The 16,004-nt window shown below is 43.1% G+C and overlaps 1 protein-coding gene across 1 annotated transcript in view; it reads left to right on the top strand.

Moving 5' to 3' along the window:
* LOC133423716 (partitioning defective 3 homolog) overlaps window positions 1-14,140 on the top strand; it is a 394,242-nt gene extending 380,102 nt beyond the window's left edge. Inside the window, exons 23-24 of the mRNA XM_061714033.1 lie at window positions 2,969-3,096; window positions 12,742-14,140. Coding sequence (XP_061570017.1) covers window positions 2,969-3,096; window positions 12,742-13,198 — 585 coding nt within the window. The 3' untranslated portion in view covers window positions 13,199-14,140. The remainder of the gene's footprint in view (window positions 1-2,968; window positions 3,097-12,741) is intronic.
* The last annotated feature ends 1,864 nt before the right edge of the window (window positions 14,141-16,004 follow it).

The raw sequence follows: 16,004 nt of genomic DNA, 5'->3' as shown, positions 1-16,004 counted from the left end.
CACTGTGTCGAAATGTCGAGATTAATGTTGAAATACAATTTCGAGAAATTTAGTGAATAAAGTCGAAATTTTGCCTTTTTTCTCAACATTTCAACTTTATTCACGAAATGTTGACTTTTTTCTCGACATTTTGACTTCTTTCTCGAAGTGCATAATAAAAAGAAAATCTTCCTCCTCTAAAATATTGTTTTTATTTTTCTCCTGCCTGGCCCTAATACTCTTCCGTAGGTAAAAACAAAAATTCAAAATAGAAAAATAAAAATAAAAAAATAAATACAATAGAAAGTGCAGTGCCATAAAAAGAATAATACGGATAGAATAGTGTTGTGTAATATTGCACAAAGTTATTGCACTGTCCTGCTTATGGCATAGTCCGGTTTGTTGTTGGTCTGACTGACTGACTGACTGACTGACTGACCCCCCCCATAGTCCCTCTGTCCTTCAGTTCTTCAGTTCTTCTTTGTCCTTCTTTTTCAAGGAGCAGTTCCTGCAGCCGTGCACTTCGCCCACACACCTTCATCTCATCAATCCATTTCATCATTTACCGTCACCGCTCTTGCTAGCAACTCCTGCACACAGATTTTCCAATTTAGGAAACAAATGTCTCCGAGCTATGAAACATTCAGTCTTTTATTGCGTTGAAGTACTGGCTGATGTTTACTTAAGAGGAATTTTATGCACACAAACAGTTCCCCGGCCCCCCGCCTGCCATGTCACCGTCCGGGCTAAACGAGCAGCGACACCCGGTGAAGTGGCGCTCGCAGCTCCGTCTCAGCTCGCTTCTCTTTAATTGGCTTGTGCTGTTGCTCCGACAGCCAGCTCGTTAGCAGCGGCCGGTGTTGAGGGAGATGACGTCTCCATGTCAACCGTGTCGCACGACCAGACAACAAACACACACACACACACACACACACACACACACACATTACAGATACAGGTGAGCGGCGCAGGCCAGGGCCAATTTGTGGGACCTGGCGGTTGCGGGTTATCCTCGTCTCCGGTGCGTTTAATGTCTTAAGCATGGAGGTGTGGTGAACACACACTTCTTTGTGCTGCTCTGAAGCAGTGGACCGGCTTGTTACAAGGACTAACAGCAGGGACTTTATTCTGTTAAAACAGTATTTGGCCCTTTAGAGGTGAGGAATCTCAGCAGGTCACTGGGAGGTCAAAGACAAAGAAAAGTCTGAAGGAAACACAGAAGAAGAATTAATATTGACTGAATACATTTTTTCTTAGATTTCATTTACCCTTTAAACCTAAATGAAGAGGTGTTTCTGTGTTAACAGCTGTTAAACTGCTTTTTTAATGTTATTTTTGATCTGATCATTCGGCCTGGGAATGCTTACTCGGTCCAACCATAACATCCTCATCCTTCAATCGCCTTCCCTCCCTAAATGTAAAAATACTTTGATTAAAGCTTCGACATAAATCCCACACTTGCTTTGCTCGGCCAAATAAGTTTTCAGGTGCAGCTAATTCTTCATCGCACAGACTCGCACGCTCTCCCGTCAGGGACTTTGAAGTGGTTTAAATGATTTTCTCTGGATGTTCGCTTTTTCACACAGGAAACTTTCTTGAGCTTCTCATCGTGACTTGTGTAACCGGAGCAACTCTCGCCTCTTCTTTACACCCATTTCACCAGAAAAAGGCTTTGAAGTCGGGAGCTGATGTTCCTCGTTGCAGCAGACAACACATTACAGGAACCAGAACAGGCCGGTTCTGGATAAACCGTGAGAAGTGGCCGCCGGTATTGCTGGCTTAACTTTTAAACACGCGCTCACCCAAAGATCATCAAAGCGATAAATGTCCCAAGATGCACCGTGTTTTCACTTTAACGCAAAGACTGATGTCAAAGATGTCACCTGCTGTTGTGATGTGAATAAAGCTTTATTAAAAATGTCTTTATGTAGATTTAGCTGTGATGATGCGTGTATGTGGCAGTACACTGGTACAAATATTGTGCTTGATCTACTTAAAAAAATTAAGGCAACTTTTTGCATGAGATTGTTATGTAGATCATGAAAGACTAGTCTTTGTATAAACTACTTACTTTTTTGTATGTAAATAATACATTTTGCAAGTACAGTCAACTTAATTGTGTACTTTATTTATCAAAATTAAGTTGACTTTACTTGCAAATGAAATTTGTACATACTAAAAATTAAGTAGTTTATACAAAGACTAGTCTTTCTTGATCTACATAAAAATCTCATGCGAAAAAGTTGCCTGAATTTTTAAAAGTAGATCAAGCAAGATATTTTTTACTGTGGTGTTTTCCTTAAACAAATAAAGCATGTTTCATCTAAATGTTGGTCAATCTGCCCAATAGATTAAAATTGTTAAAGGAAAGGTTAATACAACAAGATCATTGCTTAATTGCTGTTAAGGAAAAAATGCACAATGTCTTGTTTTTTGAACAAATGCAGATTAAGTTCAAAACTAGATGTATTCACGTAAAGCAACACATTTTTTTCAGTGTATGTACCCCTGACTTTCCCCCACAGAAGTCTGGGATAGACTCCAGCAGACCCTGAAGGAGGTAGAGATGATGGATGGATGAATATAAAGCATCTCCAGAATGATATTTGTCCAGTTTGGAAGCTTAAATCTGACTTATGTAGTATAGAAGTGCTGTTGATGGACGAATTCTTACACTGTGTATGTGTGTGTGTGTGGATGAACATTACCAGGGGACCTTTCCTCCACTGGCACAGGTGCATGTTTTAGTGCCTCGGCCATCATGGAATCACACCCACTAACTAGCTATTCCCCCGGCCAGCCGTGCACACAGGAGGCTTCACACCGCCAGGCCTCCCGCTGCTCCCGGGGGAAAATATTCCATCATCCGATGAGAGCGCGGCTGTGCATGAGCATGCCAACCAGCATACTTGTAATATACGGCGTCTGGGTTTACTTCTCCTTTTGTAAACGGGGCCGTAATATGTCTTCATTTGGGCGTGTGTGACAGATGAGCAATGGGACGGAGAGCCAGAGCGGACGGCGCTCCGCCACCGTGGAGACCCAGGCCCAGAGACAGCAGCAGGAGGACGGGGACGGCTGCCCGCCAACGCAGCGCCAGTACAACTCCCTTCCACGGTGAGACCCCGAGCCTCGTCTTCATCCCTCCACCTGTCTGTCTGTCCGTCCAGCCCCTCCCCGAGCCTCCCCGTGACTTATCACGTTCTCCCTGCCCTTTCTCAACCCCTTCATTTGACTTTTTTTCGATTTCAATCCATTTTTTTCCCCCTCATTCGTTTTTTTTTTTCTATCTTCATACACATCTTTTTGGACTACCTCAAAGTCTGTCTCCGCAAAAATACTTTCGGCTTATTTCTGGACATTTGAATGATTTCTATCAAAGATCTTTGGATGATATCGTTTAATGCGAAGGCCGTGAGTACTGTAAATGTCAAACCCGAAGACTGACTTCCTGTAGAATCACTCCCATCTCCGTTTGTTGCTCTGCATATTAACCAAGGAGATGCCGGTACATCTGACCTTTCCTTACGTCCTAGGGCTTCGCTGAGAGTGGAATATCAGTGTTTTCAGTCCACACAGTTCATTGCCAGTCTTCAACTTTTATTAAACGTTCTCATTTTACTTTTTCCTGCAGTGGCGCCAACCGCTGAAAACCTTCCATATGTCAAGATAAACTCCTCAAAGGCACTTATTATGTGCATGAACTGCCTGGCTGACATGGCAGTAATGTTTTTATATGATATTTATTTGCACAAAAGAAACAAACAATAAAAACAGTCCTAGATTGTTAAGATGTGAAGTATTCCTGATATGTTAGAAGTGAAATTAAAGACGTATTCATGTCTCGCTGCTTGCCAAAGCTTTATGGTTTGCAAAAGTAGCAGAAGCTGCCAGGCTTGTTATTTTATCAACGTCGTAATGACATCCACATGTATTTCTCAGTGTCTTTTACATACAAACAGGAAATACGTGGGAAGTGGCTCTTAAACCCTCAAACCTAAACGGAAGACAATCCTAATTAATATCATTGCAAACATCTGTATGGGACGAGTTAAATCCGTCCTTGGTTTGGGCCGAGGTCACACTACACGCTGACTTTTGATTGCTACTTTGATCTGAACGCAGCGCCTTTTATTTCATGAAGAGATTATCCCGAGGTTGAGGGATACGGGTTTTCCTGCAGCTTTCCTCATCTCGCTCTCATGTTATCAGTGACTACGTTTACATGCAGTCAAAATTCGGGTTATTGCTAATATTCCGGTTACTGAAACATTCGGAATATTCCGTTTACATGGTAATTAATCTTTCGGGATATCTGGATCAAACCAGCGACACACGGAGAACATCATGACGCAATTAGCGTCATTTCCTCTTCTTCTTCCTGTATCCAAATTCAAAACAAATGCTGCTTCGCGCAACTTTTCGCTCACCTTCTTGTAAATCTTCTATCCCGGTACTTTCTAGCGTCTACAAATGCAGAAATGTTCATATCCTTCATTACATTTATGAAGTGATTAGTCTCCTCTTGGTCTTGCATTTCTCCGTGTTTATAAGAACTTCCTGGACTCAAAAGACCAAGATTCCTTGTGAACAGAGCATGTGCAGAAAACAAATTCATGTTCCGTTTGATGGGGATATCCCGTTTGGCGTTTACATGACCCAATATTCGGGTTTTAAAAGGAGTAACCCAGGGCTCATATTCGGGGTTTTTAAAAACCGGAATATGAGCAAACTCGGGTTATTCAAAGGGGTTATTGGTGTTTACATGGCCGTGCAAATTCGGGTTATTGCCAATATTCGGGTTTTAAAAGGGTTATTGACTGCATGGAAACACAGTCATTGTGCTTTATGTTTGTATCTTCATCAAGGGACTGAAATAGAAATGTGGATACTCATTTTAAGAGTTGCTTTAAAATAAAAAAACAAGACTATGGTCGACTAGGACTTTTACACAGCACTCTATATGTGGTATTTCTTCTCTTCTGACCATGACCTGCGTAAAGGGCAGTCATTTTTCCCCTAGCTAATCCATCTCCCCCTGCTGCCTCTGACCAGTCACGGTTGGGTCGATTAAAACATGTTCCTGTCTTCGGCGATGTCTTTGCAGTCCACGTGGACACATAATCAATGCGGTCTGCATAAGCCTGAGTGATCTATGCGTTCCCTTCAAAGGTGTTATCTGCCGGCATCTCATGTGATGTGACAGTTGCCTCCAGGCCTCCCCTCCACTGACTTGCATCTCTTGGGAAAGTTCATCTCGCCGCCGAGGATTTGCCTTTGATATGCATTCCTCTCGTAATCTCATCGCGTTCCCTGAGCGGAGAGTCGCATGAGCTCCGGCCCGGAGCTTGACCCGGGCTAAGACTTTTCCTCGCTCGCCACCGCAGAGCTAAAGTGCTGCATCGTCCCATTAATAACCACAATCCCTTTGCAACCCCAACTGAAGTCCATCCATGTGGGAGCCGCTTGTGTCCCGTCCCTCTCTTCCAACACAGGAAGCCTACGCAGTCAGCCGTTCAAGTGAAAAGCGAAGGGGACATTCCCCTCCCAGAAAAACCCCTCCGTCTCTGAGAGCTTCCAGGAGAAGTCATGGTAGCTGGTTATCTGATGACGGCCAGGCTTAGCTCCCCGTCTGCGATGGAAGGATTGGAAGAGCACTAATGAAGGCTTGTTGTTGGAGCAGGATTAGCGGTGACAAGCAGCGGGGGCAAAGCGAGCTGGGAGGGGAGCAAGTGTTTTATTAGGAGGGAGAAACCGCTGATTAGCCTGAAAGAGAGCCGCTCAAACACAAAAATGCACGCAAGAACACACATGAACGTGGAGATAAGGCTCTTCACTGGACTCGGTGAACTGCCAGGAGTTCCTCCCTGCGCATTCCTCAGCCGGCGCAATGTTGTTTCACACTATAAAGAAAACATTATTGCAGGTTTTCGACAGTTTATATCAGCACTAAAGAAATGATTGTTCCGTTGGCCACTGGATGGAATTGGAGCTCTTTTTCTCTCATCGTTTTGCATTTGAGCATCTGTGTGTGTGTGTAATTTTTCTCCCTCTTCTCATAAAGTCTGATTCTTCCCAGCTGTTTTAAAGAAACACAGCAGCCGCAGATTTTTCTCTCCGAGCCAACTTCCTGGCTTTGTTTGTTATTTTCTGTCATTCTAAATTTATCCCGCTCTCTGGCATGATGTGTTTTCCCATCCCCTCCCTCTGAAAATGTAACTAATCTACTCTGTGACATACTCCGGTGCAGGAGTGGTGCTGATAAGAGAACGAGATCTTCTCTCACATCAATCACAGTTACATTCCTGTGGAGCTATTCCATCTCCACTCCCCTCCCTCCGCTCCCTGAGATTTCCCTCGGACCCGTTCTCCCCCATCTACATTAGAAAGTTAAAGGTCAGTCTGGAATCGTCCGGGGGTTTTAGAACAAGCGGCTCCTTGACGAGCGGTGTCGGCCGTTCTCTGAGCTGAGCCGGGTGTAAATGCGCGGCAGCTCGTCCAGACAGCGAAAGCCCTGATACGGAGCATGTGGTGGGGCTTTTTCTGCAGTCTGTCCTTACATCTGCCCCTCCGCCAATTACCCTCATCCTCAAACCCACTCTGAACTCTACATGCAGTACTCGAGTTGAGGGGGGATGAGGGGGGATGGCATCCCCCCTGAAATAAAAACGGTCCAAATCACCCCCCCTGTAAAACTGCCACCCCCCCTTTCCATCCCTTGTCATTTCATCAATGAATGTGGTTTTACTGCTATTTCAACATTTAGAGTCATCACCAGAAAAATAACACCAGAAAAATAACTTATTTGACAATTTTCACCTGTTTCAAGTAAATTTTCACTTGAAATAAGTAGAAAAATCTGCCAGTGGGACAAGATTTATCTTCTCACAAGCAAAAAAAATCTTGTTCCACTGGCAGATTTTTCTACTTATTTCAAGTTAAAATCTACTTGAAACAGGTGAAAATTGTTGTTTTTTCCAGTGATGAGTCTTGTTTTAAGTGTAATGAGATTTTAACTAGAAATAAGACAAATATTCTTGTTAAGATTGTGAGTTTTTGCAGTGATCCATTTTACTTATCCTGTGAAGGACAGAGTCATATTGATAAGTTCAGAAAAGTGTTTTTTATTTTTGTGTTTTGATGTATTTTATGTAAGCCCAGTGGATATTTAAAGCTTACAGAAGGCTGCATTTAATTGCTGCTATGTCATTTCTGAGTATTTCTGCAGGTGTTTTGGTCACTGCTATTATTTGTAATATATTATATTATTTGTAATCAGCACTATTATCTGTCCCCATATGATAAAATCCACCATCCCCCCTGATTTTTTTTTACAACTCGAGTACTGTCTACATGTACACTCAGTGGAGCAGCGTGCAGCACATAAACGCATCCACAAAGGTGGACCCGAGCTTGCCGAGGCATCATCACGTAACAAGACCTTCTGCTCCAGCTCTCTCTCTCTCCTTAGATACTGATTAGTTAAGCTGAAATTGTTTGATTCTGAGCACACAGTCGCATACGGACGACGGCTAAAAATACATTTTCAAGGAGAGAGAATTCAATAGTCATGAAAGGGAGCAGTTACTTTTTTTTTTTTTTTTTTTCCAGGGAAACTAAATTGCTTAAAATCCTCATGCTGGATTTTTTCCCTTGATACAAGAGTTTGTGGCCTTGGGCCCTGTTTTGAGAAAGGGCTAAGAAAAGCTGGATTTTTTATTTTTCCCACCAAACCTGACTGAGATAACCTCGCTAAATCGGTCGCCACAAAAGCCGCTCCCAAAACCACAGTTTCTCAAAATGTGGTGAATCCAAAAGGAGATCAGTTAGTCGAGCTCATTGTGCGTGCGTGTTAGTGTGAAGCGTGGATCGGATCCGTCCCGTGACCAGCGCTGATATCAAAGAGGGACTGTGGCGTGACATGTCGGCACCGGGCCACGAAGCAAGACGGCCAAAGCCTGAGCCAAGTACAGTATGGCTCAGTTTACTGTACTTTTATAGGTCAAACTTGCATGTTTTGCTATTTGTTCCCTAATTCCTAAGATAGTACCTTGGATACAGCACATCTACATGATTTAATTGTAATGCAATGAAATACATTTATGTAACTTCACAAATACAATCTTGCCTAACAGAAAAATAGTATCTAGTTTTTTCCCCGAATATCTTTAATAAACTCCATATGTAGTGGCTATTTGTCTCCAGGTGAATTATAAAAAAAAAAAAAAAAAAAAACTCAAAAGTATCAAACTATAATAAACTGAATCAAATCAAACGGCCACTGAGACACCTAGGGAGTGAATTTACGAAGGATAAACGGAGTCCATTTTCCAGGCAAAAAATAAAGTTTCTTGAGGTTTATTTCATTGGCAAACAAACAAACAAAGAATAATGGCCCTTTACCACCTCTCTTGCCCTGGTAAAAACCCATCTGCCCTCTCAGGTGCCTCAACTGTGTCTGCCAACCCCTATATGTAAACTCACCCAGTGCCCTCCAGCTACCCAGTACCTTCAAAATAAAAGCATGATTAAGTACCAAAATAAACGTACTCAATACTAAATATCATAAACATACTAAGGGTGTGTTCCCAAAACTAAACCACCAAAACTAACTAAATAATCAATGATTAAATATTAATAATAATACAAAAAGTGACAAAAATATCATAAACATACCGGTACCTCAAACACCATTCACGGATATTAATTTGTGTTAATTGTAAAAAGTACCTAAGCTACTACTTGAGACCTGAACTATCTAGCTGGACGTAAACTAAAGTCAGAGAGTCTGACAGCCTCCTGAAACTGCTGCCAGGTCATGGTTACTGGAACTCCGGTGAAGCAACTACGCAGGCTAATCTGATATTAGTGGCCGCAGACGAGGCCAGCCGGAGCTTATGAAACGCAATACTGGTAAACTGACAGTGAGTCAGAGTAACCAAACTGAGTGTGGTTTCTTGATGGAACAAGTCTTTGTTGTGGCTGATTGATGGAGTTCACATGTTGACGGCATCATCACAACAAAGGTACCTTCTTATTACTGTAGGTTTTATCACCTGTGTTGTATCTCAGTTACCTTTTAGCGTCGCTCAAGAGGGAGATCTGCAGAGTCCATTTACCTCTTATGTGACATTTGAAGGAGGAAACAAGCACACGATCAACAGTCTTGCATTGTTCTGCAACAAAGGAAGCACTTGTTTAGTAAAACAGGGCACCAAATGAAAATCAGGACTGAATGACGAAACAGCACAGTCTCATAATAGCTGTTATTTTAATGTGCCAGCCTGTCACCAGGGGGGGCGCTGTAGAGTAACAGCAAGGAGTTTACAGGAGCTCAAATATGATTACGTTTTGAGACTCAAATCTAAAAGTATCAGTGTAGAAAAGAGTTTAAAAGCAGAAATTAAAGACAGACATACATCAGTTAAATAGATTTAAACAAATGAGATGCTAGAAATAAAGGTTGCAGTTAGGGGTGGGTATTGGGAAGGACCTCACGATACGATACGCATCACGATACTTGAGCCACGATACGATACACATTGCGATATCCCGATTATGCGATATCCCGATTATTATATTCTACATAGTTCACCGAAAAATTTAAAAATGCATTACACATCTTAAAATCCAAGTTGTATATATGTACATCAGATGATAGTGATGGATCTTAAAATCCGAGTTGCACGTTCATCAAATTATAGTGACAATTCATGGGACAAACTGAGTCAAAACAATGTTTTATTATAACTATACAAGCTAAAGTTACAACATATTTGTATATGTTTTTCATATTATTTACATCATATGAAATTAACATTACATTTAGTATGAGGTTGCTTTAATTATGTGGCAAATGATAATAAACACAAGAAAGATGGTACTAAAACCAAGGACAGGCACAGTGATCAGTCAGTATAGATATAAATCCATAAATAAATAAACCTCTGTCCATTATTTTTCATTTTTTAAGGACTTTTTAAGGACTTGTGTTATATAAAAAATAAATTATAAAATGAAATAAAACGTGAAATAAAACCGGAGCTCAGTGCAGGGCCCTCCCAGGGTTGGTAGAGAGTGGCAATGCCCAGGACTGTCACTTAGGTAGGAGCACTGGGTGATAGAATCGGAAAAAAATCGGGGATAAAAAATATTTAAAAAAAAAAAAAAAATCGATATTCAAATTTTGAATATCGATATTGAATCGGCTGGAAAAGTATCGCGATATATTGCCATATCGTTTTCAACCTTTACTCAAAGCAGCTGAGAGTTTCAGCAGCCCTGATGCATTCTGGGAGTTTGTTCCACAGGTGAGGAGCAACTCTGGGTACAGGAAGTAGGCGTGACCCTGATGACCTGAGGGTTCTGGTTGGTTCATGATGGACCAGCAGGATTTTAACATCTAGTCTGTGACAGACAGGAAGCCAGATCTAGGAATTCGGGTCTCCTGGTCTTAGTGAGGACTCGGGTCTGTGAAACAATAACCTGCAAAACCTGTTGGGATTTTGAGTCATTTGTTGATGTTAGCTTGATTCCTTCTGCAGAATGTAAAAACAAAGACTTTAGATCCAACTCACTTGAATTTATGTATCTTTTTTTTAACATACCATCAACTCCCAGTTGTCTCCTCTAATCTGCTCCCGTCTGCACTGGGACTGTAAATGAAGGTGTTTGGGTCTAAAGCATCCTGACCTCCTCTCTTTTCCTGCAGTCTTGTGCCACGAGCTAAAAAAAGAAGGAAAAAAGAAGCCCAAAAAAAGCCTTGAAAGCAGCGGGCAGGTCAGGGAGGTGTGAAGGGGATTTTTCTCAGCGCCGTTGATCCAAAAGACAGCGTCTCCTGTCTTCCATCGCACGTCAGCATTTAATGGTTCTTAATAATGGAGGAGGAGACTTTATGCCAGCAAAACAACCTTTTCATGGAAGGCTCTTCAAGGGCAACGGAGCACATGAGATGGAGGGTGCTTTTTTTAGAGGGAGAGAGGGAGTGAGAGAGAGAGGTTTGATTATGCGAGCATCTCCCAGCGTCTTGTCAGTGCAGCAGCTTCCAGGCAGGCTGAAGACGAGTCGGAGGCAGATAACACCGTGAGGCCTGCCATTACTCTGTCTGTCCCGCTGCTACACCCATCTGCATTTCTCCAGGAGGAGTTAAATGGACAAAAGCTGCCATTTTTCTGAGGGAGGTTTTAGCATTTGTGTTTGTTTACTATGTGGAACTAATTGTGCTGTGGGCTTCTCGGTCTGCAGCCGTTTGTTTCCTGTCTCTTGCGTGTCTCGGCCTTTGTGTCACGGGATTCGCTGCAATCACGCAGCCTGCGAAAAACAGATCCTTCTTTACCCCACTCATGTTGTGTTCGGTGTGTTAAGTGAATACTACAAGCACATGCCTCTTTTGATGTCATGATATGAGAAAATAGCTGCTTTAAGTGCAGTTTCTCTTCAAGTCCCCTTCAGTGGTGCAGGCCGAGGGGCCGCAAAGAGAAAAACTCAGTTAATGTGGTTACAATACAAGCATAACATCAGAAATGAGGTTCATATTACCGAGGGTGAGAACAGGTTTGATACAGAGAACTTTTTTTTACAGAGTCATGGTTGGCTGGAACTCTATACCAGTTCATATTTCTCTCAAGAAGCAAAGATTGGTTTAAGATTCAGTTGAAACAATATCTTTTAAAATTTAATGAATTATGATTTGACATTTGGAAGGAACAGAATGAAGTTTGAATAGAAGTACAGGTAGTGTAAACCCTCTCACAATAAAGGTCAAAAGTGGTCAAGAATTCTAAGATAAAGTCATTTCAGGCAGGTATTGTTTATGAAGGTGTTTTATTTGATTTCATTTCTATGTATTTATGTCTGAGAATGATGGGGATTTATTCATCCTCTGTGTTGTTTGTGACTGAGGGAGTTGTGGCTATTATTGTGTTGTTTGTCATGTATAATGTATGTCTGTTATGCATTAATTGTTAATTTGTGTGTTGTTTGTTAATGTTGGACCCCAGGAAGAATAGCTAATGCTGTTGCTAATGGGTATCCTAAATAAAACAAAACAAAAAATGAGTCCTCCCCACTAGAGATAGGAATTGATAAGATTTTTCCAATTCCGATTCCATTTTTGATTCTGTTTAATGATTTGATTCTTCATCGATGCTCTTATCGATTCTCATTTGGAAAAAAAGAGAACAAACAGGTCGATTAGCATCAACTTTGTTTTGTATCTTTGAACAAAAAGATATAAGTGAGGTCAACAGTGAGATCTTAATACTTACCTGCAGTATTAACAGCAAAGGACTGGCTAACGTTGCTGCTGCTAGGTTGAGAAGATTCACTCCGGACTCGGAACAGATCAAACACGCGACATTCATTAAAAGTTATTGCATGCTTAGTATGCAAATGCTTTTGCATGTTGCTAGTGTTTCCTCTCTTTGTTGAAATGTCCACATTGCAAGTATTGCAAGTTGCCCTGTTGTCATCCTTTTTGGTCAAATGTAACCAAACTTTCGAGCGTTTATGCCGCTTTGTCGCCATGTTTTCCTGCTGAGCGCGAATGCGCGAATGGTGACGTCATTCGCTCCCACTGGAATTGATAAAGGAATCATTTGCAAAAAAAGGCAAACGATTCCAAGGAATTGAAACACTGGGAACCGGTTCTCAACAAGAACCGGTTTTCGATTCTCATCCCTACTCCCCACCTGTGTTGTGTATAGATGCAGGTTGTTCACTGAATACTAACATTGATTGTTCTGCTTGTGTCTCTGTGTACAGGCAGCCTCGTAAGAACCACAGCACCGTGTCGCAGGACTCGTGGGACGCGGCGTACGCGCCGGCCGAGGGGTTCCAGACCAAGGAGAACCCCATCTACTCCGGGGGCCAGGGCTCTCATAATGGCTACCGGGGAACGTCCAACTTCAACGCCCGCGCCCTCCTGGAGACCCAGGAGCTGCTGAGGCAGGAGCAGAGACGCAGGGAGCAGGAGGCCAGCAAGGCCCGGCCGCCTCCTGCGCAGGAAACGCCCAGCCCCGGCGCCTACGACCTCAGCAGAGAGCACAGTCAGGCCCTGGGTCCGGCCCTGGGCCCGGCCCTGGGTCCGGCCCTGGGCCCGGTGCAGGCCCTAGCCAAGCCCAAGGGCCCCTACCGGCAGGACGTCCCCCCGTCGCCCTCTCAGCTGGCCAAGCTCAGCCGGCACCAGAGCTCAGAGAAAGGGAGGCTGTTCTACTCCTGAGATTGGACAGTGCTGGTCTCCGGGAGGTTAGGACTCATTCTAACAAGCATTTACACGGCAGAGACGCGTTTTTAAATAGGTCTGCTGTCAGAAACTGTTAATTTTTTTTAATATGAACTGTTTTTTTTAGATGTATCAAAAAGGAATGACACGAGAGGTTTTGTTGTCCAGAGTCGTGGTGGTGTCTTCTCTAAAAGTGCCTTTTGATTGTAGCTAACCCACCTGACGTGCAGCTCAGCAGACGTGAGAGCAGACGGCTGCAGGTACAGGGTCAGTGCCGCGTCGCAGGAGCCGGCGAGAGTCTGACCCGAGCGCCGTCACCTCGGGGAGCGGGACACGGCCCACACATGTTCAGTACCACCTGGCTGCCGGCATGGGTGTTCACACTCGTGAGAGCGCAGCTCCGTGAGAGCGCAGCCTCGTTCTCGCCGTTCAGGGGGTTTGTCAGGCGACGCAGGATGCATGTGAATAGCAGCGCCGGCAGAGACCGCTGACTGGAGGTTAAGCAGCTTGCCTGAACTGTGGAGTCACAGGAAGGATTTTGGGCATGAAAAGCCTCCCCCCCACCTCCCTCCCCCCCACTTCAGGGAAATGCCCCTTTCGGTTTCACATGCAGCACTTACTCAGAGTCCGTATCCTCCCCCCAAACCCCTCCTGTATTCAGCATGATAATCCTGAATTCTCTCTTCCTCTCCACTGGCTGCTTTATCTCCGCTCTTCTCTTCTCTTCTCTTCTCCTCACATTGTCGCCCTCACTGTTCTGTTCTGCCCCCCCCACCCCTTTATTTGTACTGGAGGGAAACAGTTTTAGGTCCTGCTCCACTCACCCAGGACCACCAGCAGAATGAAACGGGGTCATGTCTGGGTTATTAATTAATGTGCTTCATCAAAAATGAATGCCCCCCTTTGTGTGTGTTTGTTGTCATCTGTATAGGGGGGGGGGGGGGGGGGGGGTGAAGAAACAGGGATCTGGCCGGCATGGCCTTGGCCCTGGCATCACTAGGAAGGTTTTGGTTGTAACCACAGCCTGCTCCCGGAGTCGGGGCTGTTCCTGGATGAATATTTCATCAGGGCGGTCACATGGAAACCGCACCAGCTGCGTGTGCAGGCCTGCAGATCCACCACGGAGATGGTCTTCCCTCACATTTCCACTGATAAGAAAGCACTCGACAGCTTTTATCGTCTTTCATTCAGTGCGTTTACATGGGAAGTTTAATTCCTCTTTAATTCAGAATTAAAATTAAATCCGGTTTAAAATGAGTAAAAATGACCATGTAAACACCTAATTCCGAATGAAAATGGCCATTCCGAATTAAACTTAATTCCAAAGTAAGTGGCTGGTTTATTCCGATTTTAAATCTGAATAGAATCATGTATACACTCATTCCGCTTGAAATTAATTCCGGTCTTTCTGCTCGTCCCCTCGCCCGTCTGTCTCCATGACGCTTATATTCCACGCTGGGCTTGTTTTCGAAACAAAGTTTCAAGATTTGCAGCACGCAGTAAACGGTGATCAAGAGCAGAGACCATTTATTTAATCAATAGCTTGGAGGACCTGGAAATAATTAAAAGAACAGATGGCAGGAAACCGCAGTGGCCCTCCATGTTGTTGCTTATCGAGCAAGTTTGTTTTCTCCCAGTAGACGTAAATACGTAAAGACGTCCACCCCCCTATCCAATCAGAACCTTCCCAACCCCCAGACCTTAAGAGGAATTGGATAAAGCCGATCAAACATGTACATGTAAACCTCAATTCGGAATTACTATTTCCATGTACAGTGTAAACTTGAAGGAAAATAGTTTCATTCTGAATTAATTAATTCGGAATAATTAATTCCCAATTAAAAAACATCATGCAACCGTGGCCATTAGTGTTGCAGTTCGTGGACTGCGTACCTGCGTGCGTTTGCAGTCAGGAGCACAGAAGGACTCGGTAGCTCTCAGAAACACCTTCAGCAGCATCAAAGTGCTTGTTTTTCACATTCCTCCCCACATGACGGCATGTGTGACAGTATTTCTAAATTCATAAGAATTTGATCTTTTGAATTCTTTTTTACGTGGGTTTAATCTTGAAACAGGAGTCCTTTCATCTTGAAGAGCAAAGTTGAGGAATACTTTTGAGTCGCAGTTAAAACTAACTTTATATTTGCACTCATCAAAGAACTCAAGTTCACATCAGTTCATTGATTAATGCGTTGATATGCACTTGAGAAGCCGGGCTAATCAGAGAGTGTAGGTTTGTGGAGTGTGGGCTTTTTTGCATCATTATTAGGGTTTTTGAATAACCAAGCCTGTTTTGATTACCGTGATATTATGGTATGGTGATGAACATGTTCAAAATGTCGACGATTCCACAAACTTCAAAATGAAAACAACTTATTTTAGTAGTTTTAAGAGATTTTATTTTTTATATCAATGATTTTTTTTCATTAGAACCTCATGGTTTTGAGTCTACAAGTCAAGTTTATTTATAAATAAAAACAGACAAGATCTTCAGTTTAGAGGACAATAGGAATCAGTATAATAACGGCAGCATGAAAACAAGGGAAGCTGAGGTGCAACCGCTTGAGCCTGTAATGCTCTCTGTCTGGATCCTGAAGGTTCAAGGAAAACACGTCTGAAACATGCTGAGAAACGTGCAAAAAAACAAGTTTGCACCAAAGTCTTAAATGTATACAGTACTAACACAATCAGTAACTAATGAACAAAACAATCATAGGAAACCAGAGGGATTCTTCGCTGCGTCTGCTGCAGCTCCAGTGTTGTGCAGCGTCTGAGGGGGAGTTGGGGCTTTTCTGCTAAGACC

The sequence above is a fragment of the Cololabis saira genome, chromosome 22 (genome assembly GCF_033807715.1).
Source record: "Cololabis saira isolate AMF1-May2022 chromosome 22, fColSai1.1, whole genome shotgun sequence".
NCBI lineage: Eukaryota > Metazoa > Chordata > Actinopteri > Beloniformes > Belonidae > Cololabis > Cololabis saira.
Note: the sequence above shows the minus strand (reverse complement) of the source record. Positions and strands in the feature narration are given on the sequence as shown.